Below are 21,156 nucleotides of genomic sequence, written 5' to 3'. Positions count from 1 at the left end.
CAAGTGACTGCTTTTCTTTTCCCTTTTCCCAATTACGTATGTATGTATGTATGTATGTATGTATGTATGTATGTATGTATGTATTTATTTTAATGAATATAATTTGTTGTCAAATTGGCTTACATACGACACCCAGTGCTCATCCCAACAGTGCCCTTCTCACTGCCCATCACCCATTTTCCCTCTCCCCCAAACTCTCATCTATCCTTAGTTTGTTCTCTGTGTTTAATAGTCTCTTGTGGTTGGCCTCCCTCCTTCTCTGTTTGTATCTGTTTTTTTCCCCCTTCCCTTTCCCCATGGTCTTCCATTCAGTTTTTCAAGATCCACATATGGGTGAAAACATGTGATATCTGTTCTTCTCTGGCTGTCTTATTTCACTCACCATAATACCTTCCAGTTCCATCCACATTGCTGCTTTTCTGGGACAGAATGGCTCCAGGAGCAGTGCTTCAACACTGTACTCTGGAAGAAGGGAGCAGGTCCCCACCTTGCCAGGTCCTTTAAAATTTGGAATTTTGGATCCCAGCCAGAGATAGAAGACAGGAGAGCTGTGGCTCCAGGGATATTGATGGCCCAAGCACAGACTGGGGGAGGGTGGGGATCAAATAGAAGCCTGGGAAACAGGAGGGGTGATTGTTCGCTTGTCTGTGGCAGTGGGTGTGAGCCTTCCTCTCTGGGGGTAAAAGAGTGTGGTGACATATTTCCCCCCTGCCCACCAGCACAGTTGGACTTCAGTTAGCAACACAGCACCTTCAGTAGGGGCTGGAGCCACTTATATAAAACCCTACCTCCTGCACCATACAGGGTCATCTTTACTAGGGAAGGTCTGACTGTGAGCCAGCACAGGGGGTCTCTCCCCTAGAGGACCAACATAGGCACCTCACACCCACCAAGTCTACTGATCATAGAGTGCTCCAGTGTATCAGCTTCAGTGCTGGTGGAAATACCAGATTTTTTTCTTTTCTTTTCCTTTTTCTTCTTTTCTTTTCTCTTTCTTTTTTTCTTTCTTTTTTTTTAATTTTATTTTTTATTTTTTAAAATTTATATCCAAATTAGTTAGCATATAGTGAAACAATGATTTCAGGAGTAGATTCCTTCATGCCCCTTACCCACTTAGCCCATTCCCCCTCCCACAACCCCTCCAGCAACCCTCAGTTTGTTATCCATATTTATGAGTCTCTTCTGTTTTGTCCCCCTCCCTGTTTTTATATTATTTTTGTTTCCCTTCCCTTATGTTCATCTGTTTTGTCTCTTAAAGTCCTCATATGAATGAAGTCATATGATTTTTGTCTTTCTCTGACTGACTAATTTCACTTAGCATAATACCCCCCAGTTCCATGCACGTAGTTGCAAATGGCAAGATTTCATTCTTTTTGATTGCCGAGTAATACTCCATTGTATATATGTACCACTTCTTTATCCATTCATCCATCAATGGACATTTGGCTATTGTTGATAGTGCTTTGGCTATTGTTGATAGTGCTGCTATTTCCATACTTTGGCTATTGTTGATAGTGCTGCTATAAACATGGAGTGCATGTGTCCCTTTGAAACAGCACACTTGTATCCCATGGATAGATGCCTAGTAGTGCAATTGCTGGGTCATAGGGTAGTTCTATTTTTAGTTTTTTGAGGAACCTCCATACTGTTTTCCAGAGTGGCTGCACCAGCTTGCATTCCCACCAACAATGCAAAAGAGATCCTCTCTCTCCGCATCCTTGCCAACATCTGTTATTTCCTGAGTTGTTAATGTTAACCATTCTGACAGGTATAAGGTTGTATCTCATTGTGCTTTTGATTTGTATTTCCCTGATGATGAGTGATGTTGAGCATTTTTTCATGTGTTGGTTGGCCATTTGGATGTCTTCCTTGGAGAAATGTCTATTCATTTCTTTTGCCCATTTCTTCACTGGATTATTTGGTTTTTGGGTGTTGAGTTTGATAAGTTCTTTATAGATTTTGGATGCTAATCCTTTATCTGATATGCCATTTGCAAATATCTTCTCCCATTCTGTCGGTTGCCTTTTAGTTTTGTTGATTGTTTCCTTTGCTGTGCAGAAGCTTTTTATTTTGATGAGGTCCCAGTAGTTCATTTTTGCTTTTGTTTCCCTTGCCTCCAGAGACATGTTGAGTAAGAAATTGCTGTGGCCAAGATCAAAGTGGTTTTTGCCTGCTTTCTCCTCAAGGATTTTGATGGCTTCCTATCTTACATTTAGGTTTTTCATCCATTTTGAGTTTATTTTTGTGTATGGTATAAGAAAGTGGTCCAGGTATTGTAAAAGAGAAAAATAAGAAACAAGAAAGAAAGAAAATGAATAGATGAACCTGCTAACAGATTGAAGTAGGACTGAAATTGCTTTGTTTTCCCCTAGAAGTCAGTCTGTGTAGCTCTTTATAGTCCATAAATTAAGCCAATGGTGAGACTTGTGTACTTGAAGAGCGAAGTTGGCCCAATTGGGCAGGGCTCAGTTTAGCAGCTCCACTGTCCACTAGATGGCGCTGCTAGCCTAATGGGGTGGAGTGTTGCGGTGCTCATAGGTGCGTATAGGCATGTGCGGGAGCGGTGAAAATGGCGCCACCCAGCCACCCAGTCTCTTCTCCCCGCTCAGCATCCTCTGTCTTCAGCTCTCGTCTTCTCCTGCTTTTTTTACTCTCCATGATCAGGCCCTAGGCAGTACCTCTCTCCTGAGTTTTGTCTCAGATGTGGCTGTTTTCCCCAGCCCCTTACTTCTGAAGGACTGAGGCTTTGACCCATTCCACCCCTCTGCAGGAGGGTCTCACTGAGCAATTGCCGAATGAGCAATGGCTGAATGTCGGCTGCACCTAGGAATGCCTGCTGGACCCTGCTGTTGCTGATGCCCCGAGACTGCAGCCAGGTGCCAGCCCATCCCAGAAAAAGTATGTGAGATAGTGTAGCAGCAGCATTTCAGGGATTATGGAAAATCACAACACACATCTGGTAACCAGGCTTCACCCTTAATGACCTTGTTCCAGCACCAGCGAATGTGGCCATTTTCTGGGGTCTGCTGGGACCAGGTGGCTTCAACAGCCTCTACCAAATGTCCTTCCAGCAGTGGAACTGGTTTTCCCCGTGTGGCCCGAGAACCTCCCGGCCCCCACTCTGTTCCTGGGGATTCGCCTGTCCCACCAGAGCGCTGCCAGGTATCGAGCTGCGGAGTTGCAGCTTTTGTGCTCTCCTTGTTTACAGTCTTAATGGAATTTAAACTCTCTCCTTTCTCCTTTCTCCCTTTTTAGTTTAGTCCCTGCGGCTATTTACAAGTTTCCACTTTCTCTCCAGCTGCTTTTGGGGAGGGGTGCTTTTCCCGTATTCTCCCCACCTCTCCAGTCTCAGTCCTCTCTTCACTCACAAAAGCATTTCCCTACCTTTCGCGGCTTCTTGCTCCCCAAGTTCAGCTCTCCGTGCTGTGTACCTGCTGAATTCTGTGGTTCAGGTTGTGCAGATTGTTGTGTTAATCTTCCAATAAGTTTTCTAGGTGTGTAGGATGGTTTAGTGTTGGTCTGGCTGTATTTCATGGATGTAAGTTACACAAAAAGCTTCCATGCTGTTCTGCCATCTTTCCTCCTCTCTTTCTTTCTTTTTTAAAAATCAGGCTTATAGTTTCTGTTCATTTGTTTGTTTTTCGTTTCCTTTTCATGTTTTTTTCAGATCAATTTTTTTTGGATCAGGCTTTTTTTTTTTTTAAATCAGGCATATTCTAACAAACAAATCAAAACACACCTAGTTAAAGATCTAAGTACTCCCACTGCAAGCAAAAAGGAACTCTGCAGAGGATCGCCTGTGGGAAAAAGCAGCCAAATTACAACAGCAGAGCGCACAGCATATACTGGAAACCCTTCCTTGAAGCACCAGGCCCCGGACAGTGTATGACCCCTTCCTAATATAGCATTACTCTCAGGAGCAGGAAACATAACAAGTTGTCATAACACACAAAAGACAGAAACCTAGACAAATGACAAGATGGAGGAATTTTTCCCAAAGGAAAGATCAAGAAGAAACCACAGCCAGATATCTGATCAAAACAGATACAAGCAGTATGTCCGTACAAGAATTTAGAACAACAGTCATGAGGGTTAACTAGCTGGCCTTGAAAAAAGAATAGAAGACACCAGAGCAACCCTTGATGCAGAGATAAAAGACCTAAAAACTAGTCAGGCTGAAATAAATAAAAATGTTGTAACTGAGATGCAAAACTGACTGGTTGTAATCATGAGAATGGAAGATGCAGAGGAACAAATAGGTGATAAAGAAGATAAAATTATGGAAAATAGAGAAGTTGACAAGAAGAAGGAAATGAAATTATTAGATCATGAATATGGAATTAGGGAAATCAGAGATTCTGTAAAGTGCAATAATGTATATCATATGTGTTCAAGAGGAAGGGCAGCAAAAAGGGGCAGAAGGTTTATTTGAATAAATTCTAGCTGATAACTTCCTTAATCTAGGGAAGGAAACAGGAATTCAAGTCCAAAAGGCACAGAGAGCTCCCCTAAAAATCAACAAAAACAGGTCAACACCAAGACATATCATGTGCAAGACAAGTTTGCCTACCCCTGCTCATGCACACACACTCTAAAAAACAAACAAACAAACAAACAAACAAAAACAAGAAAAGTCAAATACACAAACTAATCTTAAACCTAAAGGTGCTGGAAAAGGAACATCAAATAAAGCCCAAAACCAGTATCCCAAATGAAATAACAGGACAGAATCATAGCAAGAGACCTAAGTGAAATATGCCTGATAGAGAATTTAAATAATGATCATAAAGATACTCACTGGAGTTGAGAGATGAGTGGAAGACTTCTGTGAAACCCTTATCAAAGAGATAGAAAACATAAAAAATAACTGATCAGGGATGATGAACTCAATAAGTGAAATTAAAAATATAATAGAATAAATAGTAGACCAGAGGAAGCAGAAGAACTGATCAGCAACCTGGAGGACAGAGTAATGGAAAAGAAGCTAAGCAGGTGAGAGGAAAAAACAAACAAAACGAGAATGACTTGGGGAACTCAGTGGCATCATGAAGTGTAATAACATTTGCATTATAGGGATCCCAGAAGGAGAAGAGAGAGAGAAAAAAGGGCAAAAAAATTATTTGAAGAAGTAATAGTTAAAAAACTCCCCAAATTTGGCAAAAAGAATAGATACTGAGGTCCAGGAGGCACAATGATCCCCCAACAAAAACAATCCAAGGACATTACCCTAAGACCCATAGTAATTAAAATGACAATAGTGATAAGGAGAGAATTTCAAAAGCAGCAATAGAAAAGAAAACAATTATATATAAGGGAAACTCTGTAATGTTCTCAGTGGATTTTTCAGCAGAAACTGCAGGCCTGAAGGGAGTGGCATGACATGTTCCAAATGCTGAAAAGAAAGAAATATACACCCAAGAATACTCTAGCCAGTAAGGCTATCATTCAGAATAGAAGAAAGATATATAGTTTCTTAGAGAAACAAAAACTAAAGAGGCTCATGACCACTAAACCAGACATTCAAGAAATGTGCAAGGGGACTCTCTGAGTGGAAAGGAAAGACCAGAAGTAAGAGTAAGAAAAGTAGGAAGCATAAACACTGTAAAAATAAGTGTAACTGTAAAAATAAGTCAAGGGACTCATAAAATTAAAAAAAGTAAAGCATGACACCATATACCTAAAATGTGGTGAGGAGAGTATAGAATGGCTTCAAACTTAAGTGAGCATAGACTGCTATAGGCAGAAGATGTTATATGCAAACCTAATGGTAACCATAAATCAAAAACCGATAATAGATGTGCAAAGAATTAAGAGAAAGGAATCCAAGTATATTACGAAAGAATGAGAAGAGAGCAAAAGAAAAAAGGAACAGAGAATTACATAAACAACCATAAATCAAGTTTAAAAATGGCAAAAAGTGCATACCTATAAATAATTACTTTGAATGTAAATGGGCTAAACTTAGTTCTAACAAAAAGACATAGGGTAATGGAATGGATAAAACACAAGATCAACCTTTATGCTGCCTACAAGAGACTTATTTCAGACCTAAAGACACATGTGGGTTGACAGTGAAGTGATGTAGAAGCAAGTATCATTCAAATGGAAATGAAAATGCCAGGGTTGCAATACTTCAATAAGACAAAATAGATTTTAATCAAAGATTATAACAAGAGACAAAGGACACTATAATCATAAAGGGGACAATCCAACAAGAAGATATAACAATTACAAATATTTATGCATCCAACATGAGAGAATCCAAATACATAAAATAGTTAATAACAACCATAAGGGAAATAATCAATAGTAATATAATAATTGTAGGGAACTTTAATACCCCACTTACATCAATGGACAGATCACCTAAGCAGAAAAATCAACAAGGAAACAGTGGCTTTGATGACACACTGGGCCAGATGGATTTAAACAGTAGAATTATAAATAGAATTCTAAAACAGTAGAATATACATTCTTTTCAAGTGCACATGGAACATTCTTTGGAACAGATCAATATTAGACCACAAAACAAGCCCCAGAAATGTACAAAGATTGAAGTCCTACTACACATCTTTTCTGACCACAATGCTGGGACTCTAGAAATGGACCACAAGAAAAAATCTGGAAAGAGCGCAAATACATGAAGGTTAAGGTTAACATTCTACTAAACAGCAAATGGGTCAATTAAGAAATGAAAGAGGAAATAAGAAAAATACATCGAGAAAAAATGAAAACACGATGGCCCAAAATGTTTGGGATGCAGCAAAAACACTTCTAAAAGGGAAATTTATTGCAATAAACTTTCTTGCTTACTTCAAGAAGCAAGAAAAATCCCAAATAAAAAACTTAACCTTACATCTAAAGGAACTAGAAAAAGAACAACAAACACAACCTAAAACCAGTAGAAGAAAGGAAATAAGAAAGATTAGAGCAGAAATAAATGATATAGAAACTAAAAAACCAATAGAACAGATGAATGAAACCAGGAGCAGATTATTTGAAAACATCAACAAAATCAATAAACCTTTAGCCAGACCCATCAGAGAGAGAGAGAGAGAGAGAGAGAGAGAGAGAGATTCAAATAGATAAAATCTGAAATGAAAGGGGAGAAATAACAACCAACACCCCAGAGATACAAAAGATTGTAAGAGAATATTGTGAAAATTATATGGTAACAAATTAGACAATCTAGAAGAAATGGATAAATTCCTGGAAACATATAACCTCTCAAAACTAAAACAGGAAGAAATAGAAAAAATTTGAGCAGACCAATTACTTACCAGCAATGAAATTGAATCAGTAATCAAAAAACTCTCAGCAAATGAAAGTCCAGGGCCAGAGAACTTCACAGGTGAATTCTACTAAATATTTAAAGAAGTACTAATACCTATTCTCCTCAATCTATTTTAAAAAATAGAAGGGGAAGGAAAACTTCGTAACTCATTGTATGAAGCCAGCCTTACCCTGATACCAAAACCAGGTTAAGACACTATAGAAAAAGAGAATTACAGACTATTATCATTGTTGAATATAGATGCAAAAATCCTCAACAAAATATTAGCAAACTGAGTCTAACAATACATTAAAAAATGATTCACCACAATTAAGTAGGATTTATTTCTGGGCTACAACGTTGTTCAGTATTTGCATGTTAATGAATGTGATGCATCACATCAATAAAACAAGTGATAAAAATCTTATGATCATTTCTATAGATGCAGAAAAGGTGTTTGACAAAGTACAATATCCATTCATTATAAGAAGCCTCAACAAAGTAGGATTAGAGGGAACATACCTCAATATAATAAAGACCTTATATGAAAGACCCACAGCTAACATCATACACAATAGTGAAAAACTAGAGCTTCTCCTCTGTAGTCAGGAAGAAGACAAGGATGTCCACTGTCACCACTATTATTTAACATAATGCTGGAGTCCTAGTCATACCATTCAGACAAGAGGAAGGAATAAAAGGCATACAGATTGGTAGAGAAGAAGCAAAACTTTCACAATTTGCTGATGATATGAACTAATAAATTCAGTAGGTTTCAGGACACAAAATTAAAGTACAGAAATCTCTTGTACCTTTTTATACTAATAACAAAGCAACAGAAAGTGTCATTAAGAAGGCAATCCTCTTGGGGCGCCTGGGTGGCATAGTTGGTTCAGCATCTGACTTCGGCTCAGGTCATGATCTCACAGTTTATGAGTTTGAGCCCCACATTGGGCTCTGCACTGATAGTGCAGGGCCTGGAGCCGGCTTCTCATTCTGTGTCTTTCTCTCTGCCCCTCCCCTACTTGTGCATTCTCTCTCTCTCTCTCAAAAATAATTAAATATAAAAAATATTTAAAAAAAAGAAAGCAATCCTCTTCACAGTTGCACCAAAGATTATAATATACCTGGGAATAAACTTAACCAAAGAGATGAAAGACCTATACTCTGGAAACTATAAAACATGGATGCATGATATTGACGTTGACAGAAACAAGTGGAAAATATTCCAATCCGTGCTCATGGTTTGGAAAAACAAATATTGTTAAGATGTCTGTACTACCCAAAGCAATCTACACACTTAATGCAATCCCTATCAAAACACCAACTGCATTTTTCACAGAGCTAGAATTAACAATCCTAAAATTTGTAGGGAACCACAAAAAACCCTGAATAGCCAAAGCAACCTTGAAAAAGAAAAGCAAAGCTGGAAGCATCATGAGTCTGGACTTCAAGTTATATTACAAATCTGTAGTGCTCAAAACAATATGGTACTGGCACAAAAATAGACACATAGATCAATAGAATAGAAAACTCAGAAATGAACCCACAACTATATGGTCAATTAATCTTTGAAAAAGTGGGAAAGAGTATCCAATGGGTAAATGAATGTCTCTTTAACAAATGGTGCTGGGAAACTAAACAGCAACATGCAAAAGAATGTAAATGGATGACTTTCTTACATTATACACAAAAATAAACTCAAAATGGATTAAAGACCTATACGTGAGACCTGAAACCATAAAGATCCCAGAACATAGGCAGTAACTTCTTTGACATTGGCCATAGCAACTTCTTTATGATTGTCTCCTGAGGCAAGGGAAACAAAAGCAAAAATAAACTGTTAGGACTTCAAAATAAAAAGCTTCTGTACAGTGTAGGAAGAAAAACTAAAAGGCAACATATGGAACAGGAGAAGATACTTACAAATGATATCTCTGAGAAAGGATTAGTATCCAAAATGTATAAAGAACTTCTAAAACTCAACACCCCAAAAATAAATGATCCAATTAAAAAATGGACAGAAGTCATGAATAGACATTTTTCCAAAGAAGATAGATGACTAAAAAACACATGAAAAGATGCTCAACATCACTCATGATCAGGGAAATACTAATCAAAACTATAGTGAATTATCACCTTCCACCTGTCACAATGGCTAAAATCAACAACACAAAAATCAATAGTGTTGGGGAGACTGTGGGGAAAAGGGAACCTCCTGCACTGTTGGTTTGAATGTAAACTGGTACAGCCACTCTAGAAAATAGTATGGATGCTCTTCAAAAAGTTTAAAAAAAATAGAACTACAATCCAGCATTTGTGCTAGAAGGTATTTACCCCCAAATACAAAAACACTAATTCAAAGGGGTACATGCATCCCAAAGTTTATAGCAGCATTATCTACAATAGCCAAATTATGGAAACAGCCCCCATGTCCACTGGCTGATGAATGGTAAAGAAGGGGTGCATATATACAGCGGAATATTACTCAGACATCTAAAAAAGAATGAAATTTTTGTCATTTGCAATCACATGGATGGAGCTATACAGTATTATGCTACATGGAACAAGTAAGAGAAAGACAAATATCGTATGATTTCACTCTTATGTGGAATTTAAGAAACAAAACAAATGAGCACAGGGAAAGAAAAAAAAGAGAGGCAAACCAAGACATGGAGTCTTAGTTATAGAAAACAAACTGATGGTTACCAGAAAGGAGGTGAATTAGGTCATGGGTTAAATAGGTGATGGGGATTAAGGAGTGCACTTGTGATGAGCACTGGGTATTGTATGGAATTGTTGGATAACTATATTGTACACTTGAAACTAATATTACACTCTATGTTAACTAACTGGAATTCAAATAAAAACTTTAAAAAAAATAACCCAATCAAACAAAGGAAAAAAGACAAACCAAAAATGGACTCTTATCTATAAAGAATAAACTGATGGTTACTAAAGGGGGGGAGGGAATGGGTGAAATAGGTGAGGGGGATTAAGAGTACACGTATGTGCACTGATGAGCAGTGAGTAGGGTATAGAATTGTTGAATCACTATATTGTCTTCCTGAAATTAATATAATAGTGTATGTTAACTATACTGGAATTAAGTTAAAAAAATAAAATAAAATTAGTGAGTCTTTTTCATGTAAGGTTGGGATGCTTTTCAAGGGCAGCTTCTGTGCTGGGCTCTTGGTGGATGAATCTGCATGCAGCTTTTTAAGAGCCATTTCTCAGTTTGCCAGTGGCTCTGTGGATCTTGTGAGCATGAGCCTTATTGGTCTTCAAAGCCACTTGTTTTAGGTGTTGGTCTTAAATATTGGCATGCCTAAAGTGGCATACAAATCCTATAATATTCAGGGATAGCTGTGGGTTTTGAGTTTCCTCCCAAATGTTGGTTGCCGTGATGGGGATAGGGTTTATGGTGAGTTTGTGCCTTAGCTTTTCCTACCTGTTTTGATGTGGTTTACATTTCATTTGCTTGATGTGAAGCAGTTGCTCTGCCAGTTTTTAGGTTTTTTCAGAGAAAATTGTTACATATATAGCTGTAGCTTCAGTGTGTCTGTGGGAGGATGTGAATTCAGGATCTTCCTACATTGCCATCTTGAACCAAAATCTGAACAGAAAAGAATTTGATGAGAAAACACTGTGGGAGTGTTTAGAGTGCTTACTTTAATGGCAGATTTTGGGATAATGTTTGCATCTTCTCATTTTTGTCTTGTCTGTCTTGTGATATTTGATAAGGTTGTCAAATAGGACAGAATTTGCATTTATTTCTCAGTTCAGAGACCATCTTGATATTCTCTTTCGGCAGTTTTAAAACATTCCTAGGCGTGTTCATGGGTCAGATTTATTCATTGGGCTTTTTCTTTTTAAGTTTGAATTTTGTTTATAGGAAGGTAAAAATATTAACAGGATAAATTTAATGTCCAACAAATTACTTGGGACTTCTTTGCTTGTTTTAAATTTCCACTCAAAAGTTTGAACAGGTAAAATCTAGGAATGTTAAAATCTCTTCAATTAGTTGTGCTTCCTTTCCCAACTTATCTTCAAGTGAGAGATCATTTATTTTGAGACATAGTCAACGTAATGAAACTGCAACACATTGAGAAAATCTCAAGAGGTCTATTTCAGTGATCAAGCATAGTGACCTGTTGGAATGAAAAATCCTCAAATAAGGTCAACATCTGATTTTTTTAAGTAAAATGTAAGCCTCACTTTAATCATTGTCTTATTTTTAATATCTTTTTATGTCAGCTTTATCTGCAAAGCAAAATTATTGCTTTTACTCTTTAGCATCTTTAAATATAAATAGAGAGAGACGGGGTGTGCTTACTAGGGATCTAACCTAAAGTACACAATAGATATTGCATAACCTCTCCTTGACAATTATTTGTTGTTGTATGGGAAAAATCTACTTAAATAAATGAATCATCATAGTTTGCTTTGAGCTATTTAGTATCAATAAATGGAGAGTGTAAGTCTTGATAATGAAAGGTCAAACTTAAAAATCTCCATTTCACACAAACTCTGATCTTTCAGAAAAAACATTTTGTGGTGATGTGTTATTGCTGGATTTTCTCCATTTTTTCTTTGGCCATGAACACATTGCTTGATTTTCATGTTTTTTTATTTTTTATTTTTTATTTTGAAGACTTACAAATGTGTTTACCCTAAAGTTCCTACTTGTAGCTATATAAAGTTCACAGAAATAAATGTGAAGAAGAAATATTTGAGAAGTAGAGCTAATATTTTTTTAGGGAAAATAAAGTGCTTAGAATTAAACAGAATGATTGGTAAAACAGTTTATATTAATTATAAGTGAAATTATTTAAATCGTTTAGAATGTTAGATCTAGTATTTTGACTTGAACATAGCGAGAAGGGACCAAGAAATGGGCAAGGCACAGGAATGATCGTGCAACATGAGAGAGAGTTAATATAAAGGTCATTAAAATTACATCAAAATTATGTTTGCTATAAAATGGGGAAAAGGAGCAGACTTTGGCTATGTTTAAACTGATGGGTAGAATTTGTTCCCATTTAAGGCTCTGAGAACTCTCCTGCCATTTGGAACTCAATTCAGATCTCTTCGTGTCTTCTACCCAGCCTGATCCCTCAATTAATATAAAGATTTTTTTTTTTTCTGTTTTACAACATGTTGCTTTTATCCCTTTGTTTTTGTACTCTCTTTACTGCATTGCCTTGTGTTGGAGTTAATGGTATAGTAGAATAAGCACAAATATTGTCGTAAAAACCCAGTTTATATTTTCTGAGTAACAGTTTACTCACTTGTAGAATGGGGAGAGAAATAGGAAATCCTGTGAGGATTCAGCTGGGAGGCATCAAGTACCTGGCACTGAGTGGGCCCACAGTAAATGTCAGTGCCTTTCCCACTTCTGAGTTTCATGTCTAGTTTCCTTGGTAGTCTGTAAATTCCTTTAGGGCAGGAAATGTGTTTTATATTCATAGTACCTTGTGCATAGTATGTTCTAAAAGATTATTTGTTGAATTTAATTTACTATAGAGCTGTGGAAGCTTAGCACTGTTATTTCTCATTTCTTTTTCCTCTGTCACCTTGGATTGAGATAAACATGTTGCTTTCGTGAAATTGAGGATTTAATTCAGTAGAATGCCGTTATAATATGACTTACTCCATAGAGTTTGAATAGTAAGGGTCAAGTAATTTCCCTGGAAACTTAATAATACTCTATAAAATCTTACTAGCCTATCTCACAGCATCATAGTCACAGTGGAATTCTGGTGTGTTTAAGATGGTGAAGTCTCTATCTGTAGGAGTCTATCTAAAGGCACACAGTGAGAATATGGGAAATGAATGGCATGAAGAGAGAGCAAATGTAAATGTCATTGTAAGTGACATTACTTGACATTTTAAATCACTAATCTTCCAAAGTATGTTCTAATTTACTAAAATAAATCAAGAATTGAATTTCTTGTGAGCTCCCTTTGTTTAATTAATTATTAGCAGCAGAACAATATTCTATGATCCACTGCAATTTGTCTCCTTTGTGTTTACCTAGTATCTGACTCAAAAATGAACAGAAGTGTTCTGATTCAGCAGAACTGATTTTATAACTCATCTGCATTATAGAGCAGAAATGAATAAATGTTTGCTGAACATGCTACATATGCTTCCATTGCCAAAATGTTAGTTTTCTTTCCTTCTCAAAATATAAGATCTGAGAGATCTTCCTGGTTGAAGTTTGTAGGGTACTTATTTTGCATAGATATGTCTGTAGAGGCAAGTGGCTACCTTTACATGAATTTGTTTCCATGATTGGAATGTGAGAGCCCTTTTAATACTTCCTCATTATGATTTAAAATCATATATTCATTGCAGTTTTTTTCTTTAGAAGTAGTGGTGTATGCTAAAACAGGTTTCCTTTTTTTTTTTTTCAAGTAGGCTTCATGCCCAGCGCAGAGTCCAGTGTGGGGTTTGAACTCATGACCCCGAAATCAAGACCTGAGCTGAGATCAAGAGTCAGTCACTTAACTGACTGAGCCACCCAGGCACCCATTTTTTGAAAATGCAGTATGCTCTTTTGTTGGAATGAGGACTAAACACGCTTCCCATTCATGCAATAATGTTCGTTGTTCTTATGATACAGCTTCTAATCCTTTATAAAGTCTTTCTTAAATTTCATTGAAAGGCAATTAGTATTTGTTATCTATTATGAATGAGGGAACCTGAGACTCAGTGTTGACTCTTTCCCTGTTTTAGCTAGTTAGGCATTCGAGGAAAATGTGCTGCTATCCTAATGATTTACTTTTGTTTTCAATTTCAGTTTCAAAGAACATTTGAGTCTCTTAAAAACGTTTCCAATAAATCTGACCTCCAGAAAACCTACCAGAAGCTTGGGAAGGAGCTGGAAAATCTGGATTATTTAGCCTTCAAACGTCAGCAGGTAGGAGTCAGAACTTTCCTTGGTGGAGGAGATGAACACTTTAGCTTCCTACCATCCTGCCTGTCAGTTTTAAGTGGATCTGGGGAAACTTACCTTCTAATGTTTAGGGCAGAAATAGGTTGTGCTGTGCTGTGCTGACCTGCCGTGTTCATACAGATTCATTGTGGTCCTTGCTTTTAGATGTGCAGTTTGGGGGGTTCCACATGTGTCCATATACCTCTCTTAAAGAAAACTCCTGCTGGTTTGTGAAGATATAGCTACCCTTTGATTCAGGATGCCTCAGTGGCATATAGGAAACCTCTGTGATGGCTTGGCCACATGGCTTTTATATTTGACAGGGGGATACTTGAGGAGAAAAATCACCTGATGACCAGGAAAAGGATGTAGATATACATACAAAATTAAGGGAAAGGATCATGAATATGTCAACGTATGAATAGTTTTCTTGTTTGATCTCTGAAGATTAGTGAAATTTTGCTGTGTAAATTTGAACAGGAAAATATACTTTACAAATGCAAGTCTTTCAGCCTCCTTTTATAGAACTCCAAATAAATACAGAGCCAAAATAGACTTTTATAAGATTGCTTTTAGAATTAGTACTAAAAAAATGTATTAATTATCATTAAGTTCTGTGTGTTTGCAAGATACTGCTGCAGTAATTAGCTAGCTAATTTTCTCAAGCTGATCTTCACCAGTTTCTTCCCAGCCACTAGGTGTCAGAGTTGTCAAGCTTTTACTTTGATTGTTTATTCCAATCAGAACAGCCAGATAGACGTTTAAATTAGGTTGCATGAAATTCGGCAATGTGCTCAGTGATGGATAGCGTCTAGAAAAATGACTAAGTGGCTGACTCGTATGGGCAGGCACCGAGTCCATTACTTAAGAGTCTTTTCTGTTAGTGTGGCAAAAGGTGCAACTCTCTTGCCATTGCCCATTTCACAAATTTTGGATCTTTTGGATGGAGTTTTCAAAGCTGGGTATTTATTTATTTATTTATTTATTATTTTTTATATTTATTTATTTATTAACATGAAATTTATTGTCAAATTGGTTTCCATACAACACCCAGTGCTCATCCCAACAGGTGCCCTCCTCAATGCCCATCACCCACTTTCCCCTCCCTCCCATCCTCACCAACCCTCAGTTTATTCTCAGTTTTTAAGAGTCTCTTATGGTTTCGCTCCCTCCCTCTCTTTTTTTTTCCCTTCCCCTCCCCCATGGTCTTCTGTTAAGTTTCTCAGGATCCACATAAGAGTGAAAACATATGGTATCCATCTTTCTCTGTATGACTTATTAGTTACATCTTATGGAGTCACCACAGTATGGTCTAGAAATATTGACTTGAAAAGAGAATTGTGTTCTGGGTTTGCTCTATCACTGACATTGCATGGGCATTTAGCCTTCCCATTGCCCTGTATTCCTGAGAAGGTGTATTTGTTTTGTAGAATGTTCTGGGGTAAATGGAGTATCTCTGCATATATTTAATTTATATGAAAAGGACACAATATCCATTGAAGTTTTATTTATTTTAAAATTAGTGAGGGCTTACATATTAGCACATGTACAGAAGCAGTCACAGTTACAGAGAACTACTACAGGAATCTCCCATATGATGCTACTTAAAATTCACATCATAAGTCACTGCTCTGGCCTATGCATTTTTTAGTACAGTTTTGTTTTCCAAGAGCCATATTTTACCACTGAGGGATATTTGAGTTGGCAGGCAGTAGTCACTGCCCTCTTCTCTTATTCTTTCTTATTAGCACATTTTCATTGATTAGATTCTTGCATTAGCTAATTGTGAATTTGGAAAAATGCTAATGCTTCAAGGGCAGGAGGGCAGAACTCTGACAGGATGGCCTTGAGGACAGGTAAGTAAATTGCATGTGTGTATGAGTAACATATGGGAACATGGGGTGTAAATATATGTGTGTGTATATATATATATAATGGCAATTATGTATCACATATGGTGATTAATACCTATATGGATTAGATACTGAAATGTTGATAACAATATAATGGGGATGGTTTTATGAGCACCATTTTAAGGCAAGAAAATTGTTAAGAGAGTTAAGTAACTTGCCAAAGGTCACTGGGCTAATAAGACATAAAACTGGGCTTCAAATCTAAATCTGTCGGACTCCACACCTGGGTGGAGTCTTATTCCCAGTATCCCTGCAGGGAGCCAGGCTGGGGTAGGAAAGTGAGGAGGTCTAGATATGCAATATGAAGATAATTTTAGGGATACCAGACCCAGGGCATAAAGAGACCTTTGAGAGTGGAGTACCTTACCTGGTGGGAGGCAAAACAGGCAAAACACTTCTCTCTCTGCCTCTCTTTCTCTCATGCAAATTGTTCAATATATACAAAAACACAAAAGGATTTTTGGAAGAATATCTTTAGACAGCTAAGAAAATGCATCAAACTTTATCTTCACAATCTTCTGAGTGTTATGTCTAGTAACCATGGTTCTAGTGAAATTTATTCACACAAGGCAGTGTTTTAAACTCAAAGGGACAAAATTTAACTGCATACACATCAGACTGTCAATCCTTTTGTATTATTCAACTCCACCTCTCCCTATCAGTGATCATTTTTTTCCTACCCAGAAAAGATGGGAGGGGAATTGGAGGGAAGGAGAAAGAGGATGATAGAGTAGAAAGAAAGTCAGGAACCAAAGAGTGATGGTAAAGAGGGAAGGGGACTTGTAGGGATATGATAAGAGGGCTCAAGTGAGGGAAATTAAACTGTACTTGGTTTTACACTATGTCCCTAGAACTCTTGATTTAATTGATCACCCAACCCCCCACTCCCCAGCCTGTCTCTGTGAAGGGATATTAAAAATAAGACCTGGGAAAATATTATCATAAATGAAAACATTGATTCTTTGAAGAATTTAAAAAATCTTAAAATAGAAAAAAGGGAGAGAAAAAGACAGGAATACAAGAAGACGTAGCAAATGAAGAAGATGGCAGAGAATAGTGAAGACAGATTTTGTTTACTTCCCATTTTGCTTCCAAATGTAGCAGAGCTTTCTAGAAATTTGTTGTATTAACCAAGTTCTGTACCAAAGTCACAGATGAATTGTGAATTAGGACGGGCAGGGTTGGAAGAGTCAGAACATCAACTCTTCTCTGACTTGACAGGATTTGCCTTTTATCTCCAATCCTGCACCTTAAAAGGCCTCCAAACCTATTAAACCCATACAAGTAAGTTTCTCCTACTGGAAAAGATTCAGGTCTCTGTAAAATTGCAATTCAGCAAGAAAGATTCTGCCTTATAAGGCAGGATTCTTTTTACCAGAGAATTAGTCATGCTTTGTTCCCTGGTCTAACCATATTTATCATTCCTTTTTGTGACAGCACATAAGCTCCATAAGGACAGAGCCTCGTCTGTCACCTTCAATGCTGTATTCTCTACAGTACTCACAACAGTATCTGACCCATGGCAAATGCTCAATAAATACTTGTTGGTGCTGTTGTTATTTTAAACAAGGAAGCATGCCCAAAGTTTTGGCCTCAGAATCCAGGCAATTAAAATTGATGTGTCTTACTCTACTTTTAAAATTCAGAAAGGCATTTACCCTTTGACTTCCTGGATGTGGAAGGTTGACAGATTGTCCCTTGCCTTATTTATTTAGTTTTTCTCCTAACATATTTCATTTTCCATCCACTTCTTTAAACAGGCACAAAATGTTAATATTACCTTAATTATGAATTATGGATGACCAGTGAATTGATTACAAATATTTTCTTGGACTCATTCATTAGATTTTATTTCTTGTCCCTTTCTATGATATTTTAACATCATTTTGAGAGATTTCTTTCCCTGGGCCAGAGGGATCCCTGGAGTACTTTGCTCTCATCTTTTACCTTTATTTTTTGGAGTTACTGTACCTTCTCTCCTCTAGGTGTGACCTTAGCTATTTCCTTTCCTTTTCCTTTCCTTTTCCTTTTTCTTTCCCTTTCCTTTCCCTTTCCCTTTCCCTTTTCCTTTCCTTTCCCCTTTCCTTTCCTTTCCTTTCCTTTCCTTTCCTTTCCTTTCCTTTCTTTTTTCTTTAAGAGTTAGTGCTTATACTTCAACTATTCCTTAGGCTACATTTTAAGTTGGGGCACAAGCATCTCTACATTTTCCTACTGTCAAAAAGACTAATGTTGAAAATAGCTTTGGTTGGAAGAGGTGAGAGGAGGCCCTGATAGATGAGGTGATGGGTTTTTTAGTTTGAATCAGCCAGAAGTAACTAGATGACAAGGCAAGATTAACCTGAGAGTCTGGAGACTTTTTCAGTTTTTATTATCTGGAGATGCAATCTTGGAGGTTATCTGCTTGGACTATTTGGTTTTTATCTTCCTGGTTAATGTTACATAGAGAATGGTAATGGTAAGCTTCAGTTATTATATGGAGCCCAGATTATATATTAATTTGAGAGGTTATAAATCAAGAAATTTCCTTGGGGTTTTGTTTTTGTGGAATAAAATAAAATAAAGTTTGATTATCTGTACTCTAATTTAATTCCTTCCTCTCTTTTTCTACCCTTAATATTTATAAAAGCATTATGAGACACATCCCCTTTCCAGAGGCTTCTGAAGTCCTTTGGTATAAATTAAAGTTGACATTATTGAGTTGGACGTTATGTAGACTAAAGCACATTTACATATTGATGTGAAAATGTATAAAATTAAAATATTGTGCTTCAGATACACATCCATGTCAGAACACATCACATACCCCTGATCTCCCTAATCATGCCATGTTATTCTTGCCTTCTGCCCTTTTCATAAGGTTTATAAAACTTGGTATTTAGAGTATCTGGTATTTCCATTTGCTTATTTAACTGCTAATCATTCTTTAAAGCAAAACTGAAGTCTAGCCTCCTTCATGACACTTCATCCCATGACTTCTAGTCAATATGTAAATTCTTCCTTCTTTGCCATTCTTAGCTTTTTATCCATGTCATCCAATTTAGCATCTGATTGATTATATATTTATTGAAGATCCATGTAGTGCCAGTTAGAGTATGGCTTTGTAGTCAGCCAAATCTGGTTAGACTACTCTGTACCATCTTGGGCACCACAGTTCTTTTTTAAAATGTTAGGAAAGTAATACCTAACTTATAGCCTATTTTAAGAAAACAATATATGAAGTATAAAGTATATATATAAATGCTTTAAATCCGTTAAAATACATAAAGGAATCAGTATATAAAGGACTTAGCACCGTGCCTGGCATGTGGTTAGTACAAGTGGTAGTTATAATTTTGTTTTGTATTGTTCTCATAAGCCATCTTCAGTAATGGTTTGTAAGTTCCATAACAATGTGCTCTCTATTCTGTATATTTTTGTACTGCATATATGGTCCAGCACTGCTCCGAACATATCAGATAGAATGTTTCTGGACATATGTGATATAGGGGCTAGAGATCTGTGTGACAAAACAACAACAACAACAAAAACTGTTGATACCTATTGAGAAAAAAGTTGCATTATTTGCTTCTACTGTGTTTTTGTGGTAGTATCTCTTGGGCAGTAAAATTAAGGTCCTGAGTTTGTGCTATGACAATCTGTGGTGGAAGGTTGTAGACCCAATGTTCTGGCTAAATCCCAATGTAGTCGTAGTTACATCCTATGCACCTAAACTTCCCTTGTGGTTCCAGGTGGTATTGTTCAGCACAGTATTGTTTTCTCTTTAGTGATGATGTTCAGGAATGAACCACTGCTTTTTTCTTTTACTGAACTGAGTAAGTTAATCCCTTCAGATAACTTCAAAACCAGAAGGGTACATAATACTTTGTAGGATAAAAATTGCATTTAAAATGATCCCTTATCAATGAGGAAAGATAGAAATAAATTAGATAAAACTTATTTAGTAAGAATAACTGTAGGCTAATATCCTTGCATTGAAAAATAAAATTCTAGATGGATAATGATAGACCATGTAGAGAATAATTGTAGGCTTACCTTGGAATTCAAGAACTCTGAGGACACAAGACAACAATGTAGGGCTCCTCTGAAATCAATGCGTAGCAAAACAAAACTGAATAGTGTTAGGCTTGTTGTTGTAGTGCTATAGCATATAGAGAAGAGGAAATTGATGAATGCCAGTAATAGTCTTCAACAACGTAAAGACTTACGGCAATACAAATGTTATGGATCATCTAGGATAGGGGGATATACAATGATGTTGCACTAGGAGTTGCTTATCTGTAAGGACAGTATAATGTAGAACTAACTTTGCATTACCTTAACACTAAAATGGAAGTGTATTTTACTTAAATATACTTTACTTAAAATATATTTTCCTAAATACATTTTACTTAAAACTTTTAAAAATAAAGTACCTATGCTTTTGGGATTATTCAGATTCAGTCTAAGGAAGAGTGTAATTGGAGGCTGAATGAGCATTAACAGGAGGCTTATGCTCCTGTTAGGCTTCTAGAACAATAGTTCTAGAAGCAGTAGATTCACTTCAGTGGCTTTTGCTAGATGAAATATGTTAATAGCTCAATTGAGAGAATATCCATCCTTTCCTTGTTCTGTAATTAATCCAACTCTCTTGAAAGAGTTCTGATTGAATTATTCCTTTTAAGAATAAGTCAACCAAAGACTGCTACATTAAAATATTCATGTCTATCTTAGATGGTATTCTGTCTCTTATTTGCCCAATCAAGTAAAATGATTGTTTATGCCATTTATAAAACTGTTTCTGAAGATCCCAAAGCATTTCAGACATTATTAAAAATTCATTGCACAAGTATTAAAAATGTTGTAAGATTGTGTAAGGTTGTAAGATTGTAAGATCATGTTACACGAAAGTTTGAATCAACCCCAACGTGTTTTGTTCTATCCACTCTATATGCAATTCCATTTTTATTCAGATGTACAGTTTGTCTCATAAAAAAAAACACATGGCATTACATTTATTCTTCAGTTTTCTGGTACAGAGAGAGAAGAAGGTT

The 21,156-nt window shown here is 36.7% G+C and overlaps 1 protein-coding gene across 1 annotated transcript in view; it reads left to right on the top strand.

The window, feature by feature from the left end:
• The window catches only part of CTNNA3 (catenin alpha 3), a 1,692,711-nt gene that overhangs the window by 115,959 nt on the left and 1,555,596 nt on the right, over positions 1-21,156 (top strand). The window contains exon 5 of the mRNA XM_042960559.1: positions 14,079-14,198. Within this exon, the coding sequence (XP_042816493.1) occupies positions 14,079-14,198 (120 nt within the window). The remainder of the gene's footprint in view (positions 1-14,078; positions 14,199-21,156) is intronic.

The sequence above is a fragment of the Panthera tigris genome, chromosome D2, assembly GCF_018350195.1.
Source record: "Panthera tigris isolate Pti1 chromosome D2, P.tigris_Pti1_mat1.1, whole genome shotgun sequence".
Classification (NCBI taxonomy): domain Eukaryota; kingdom Metazoa; phylum Chordata; class Mammalia; order Carnivora; family Felidae; genus Panthera; species Panthera tigris.
The sequence above is the reverse complement of the archived record's forward strand: the minus strand, read 5'-3'. Positions and strand labels throughout refer to the sequence as shown.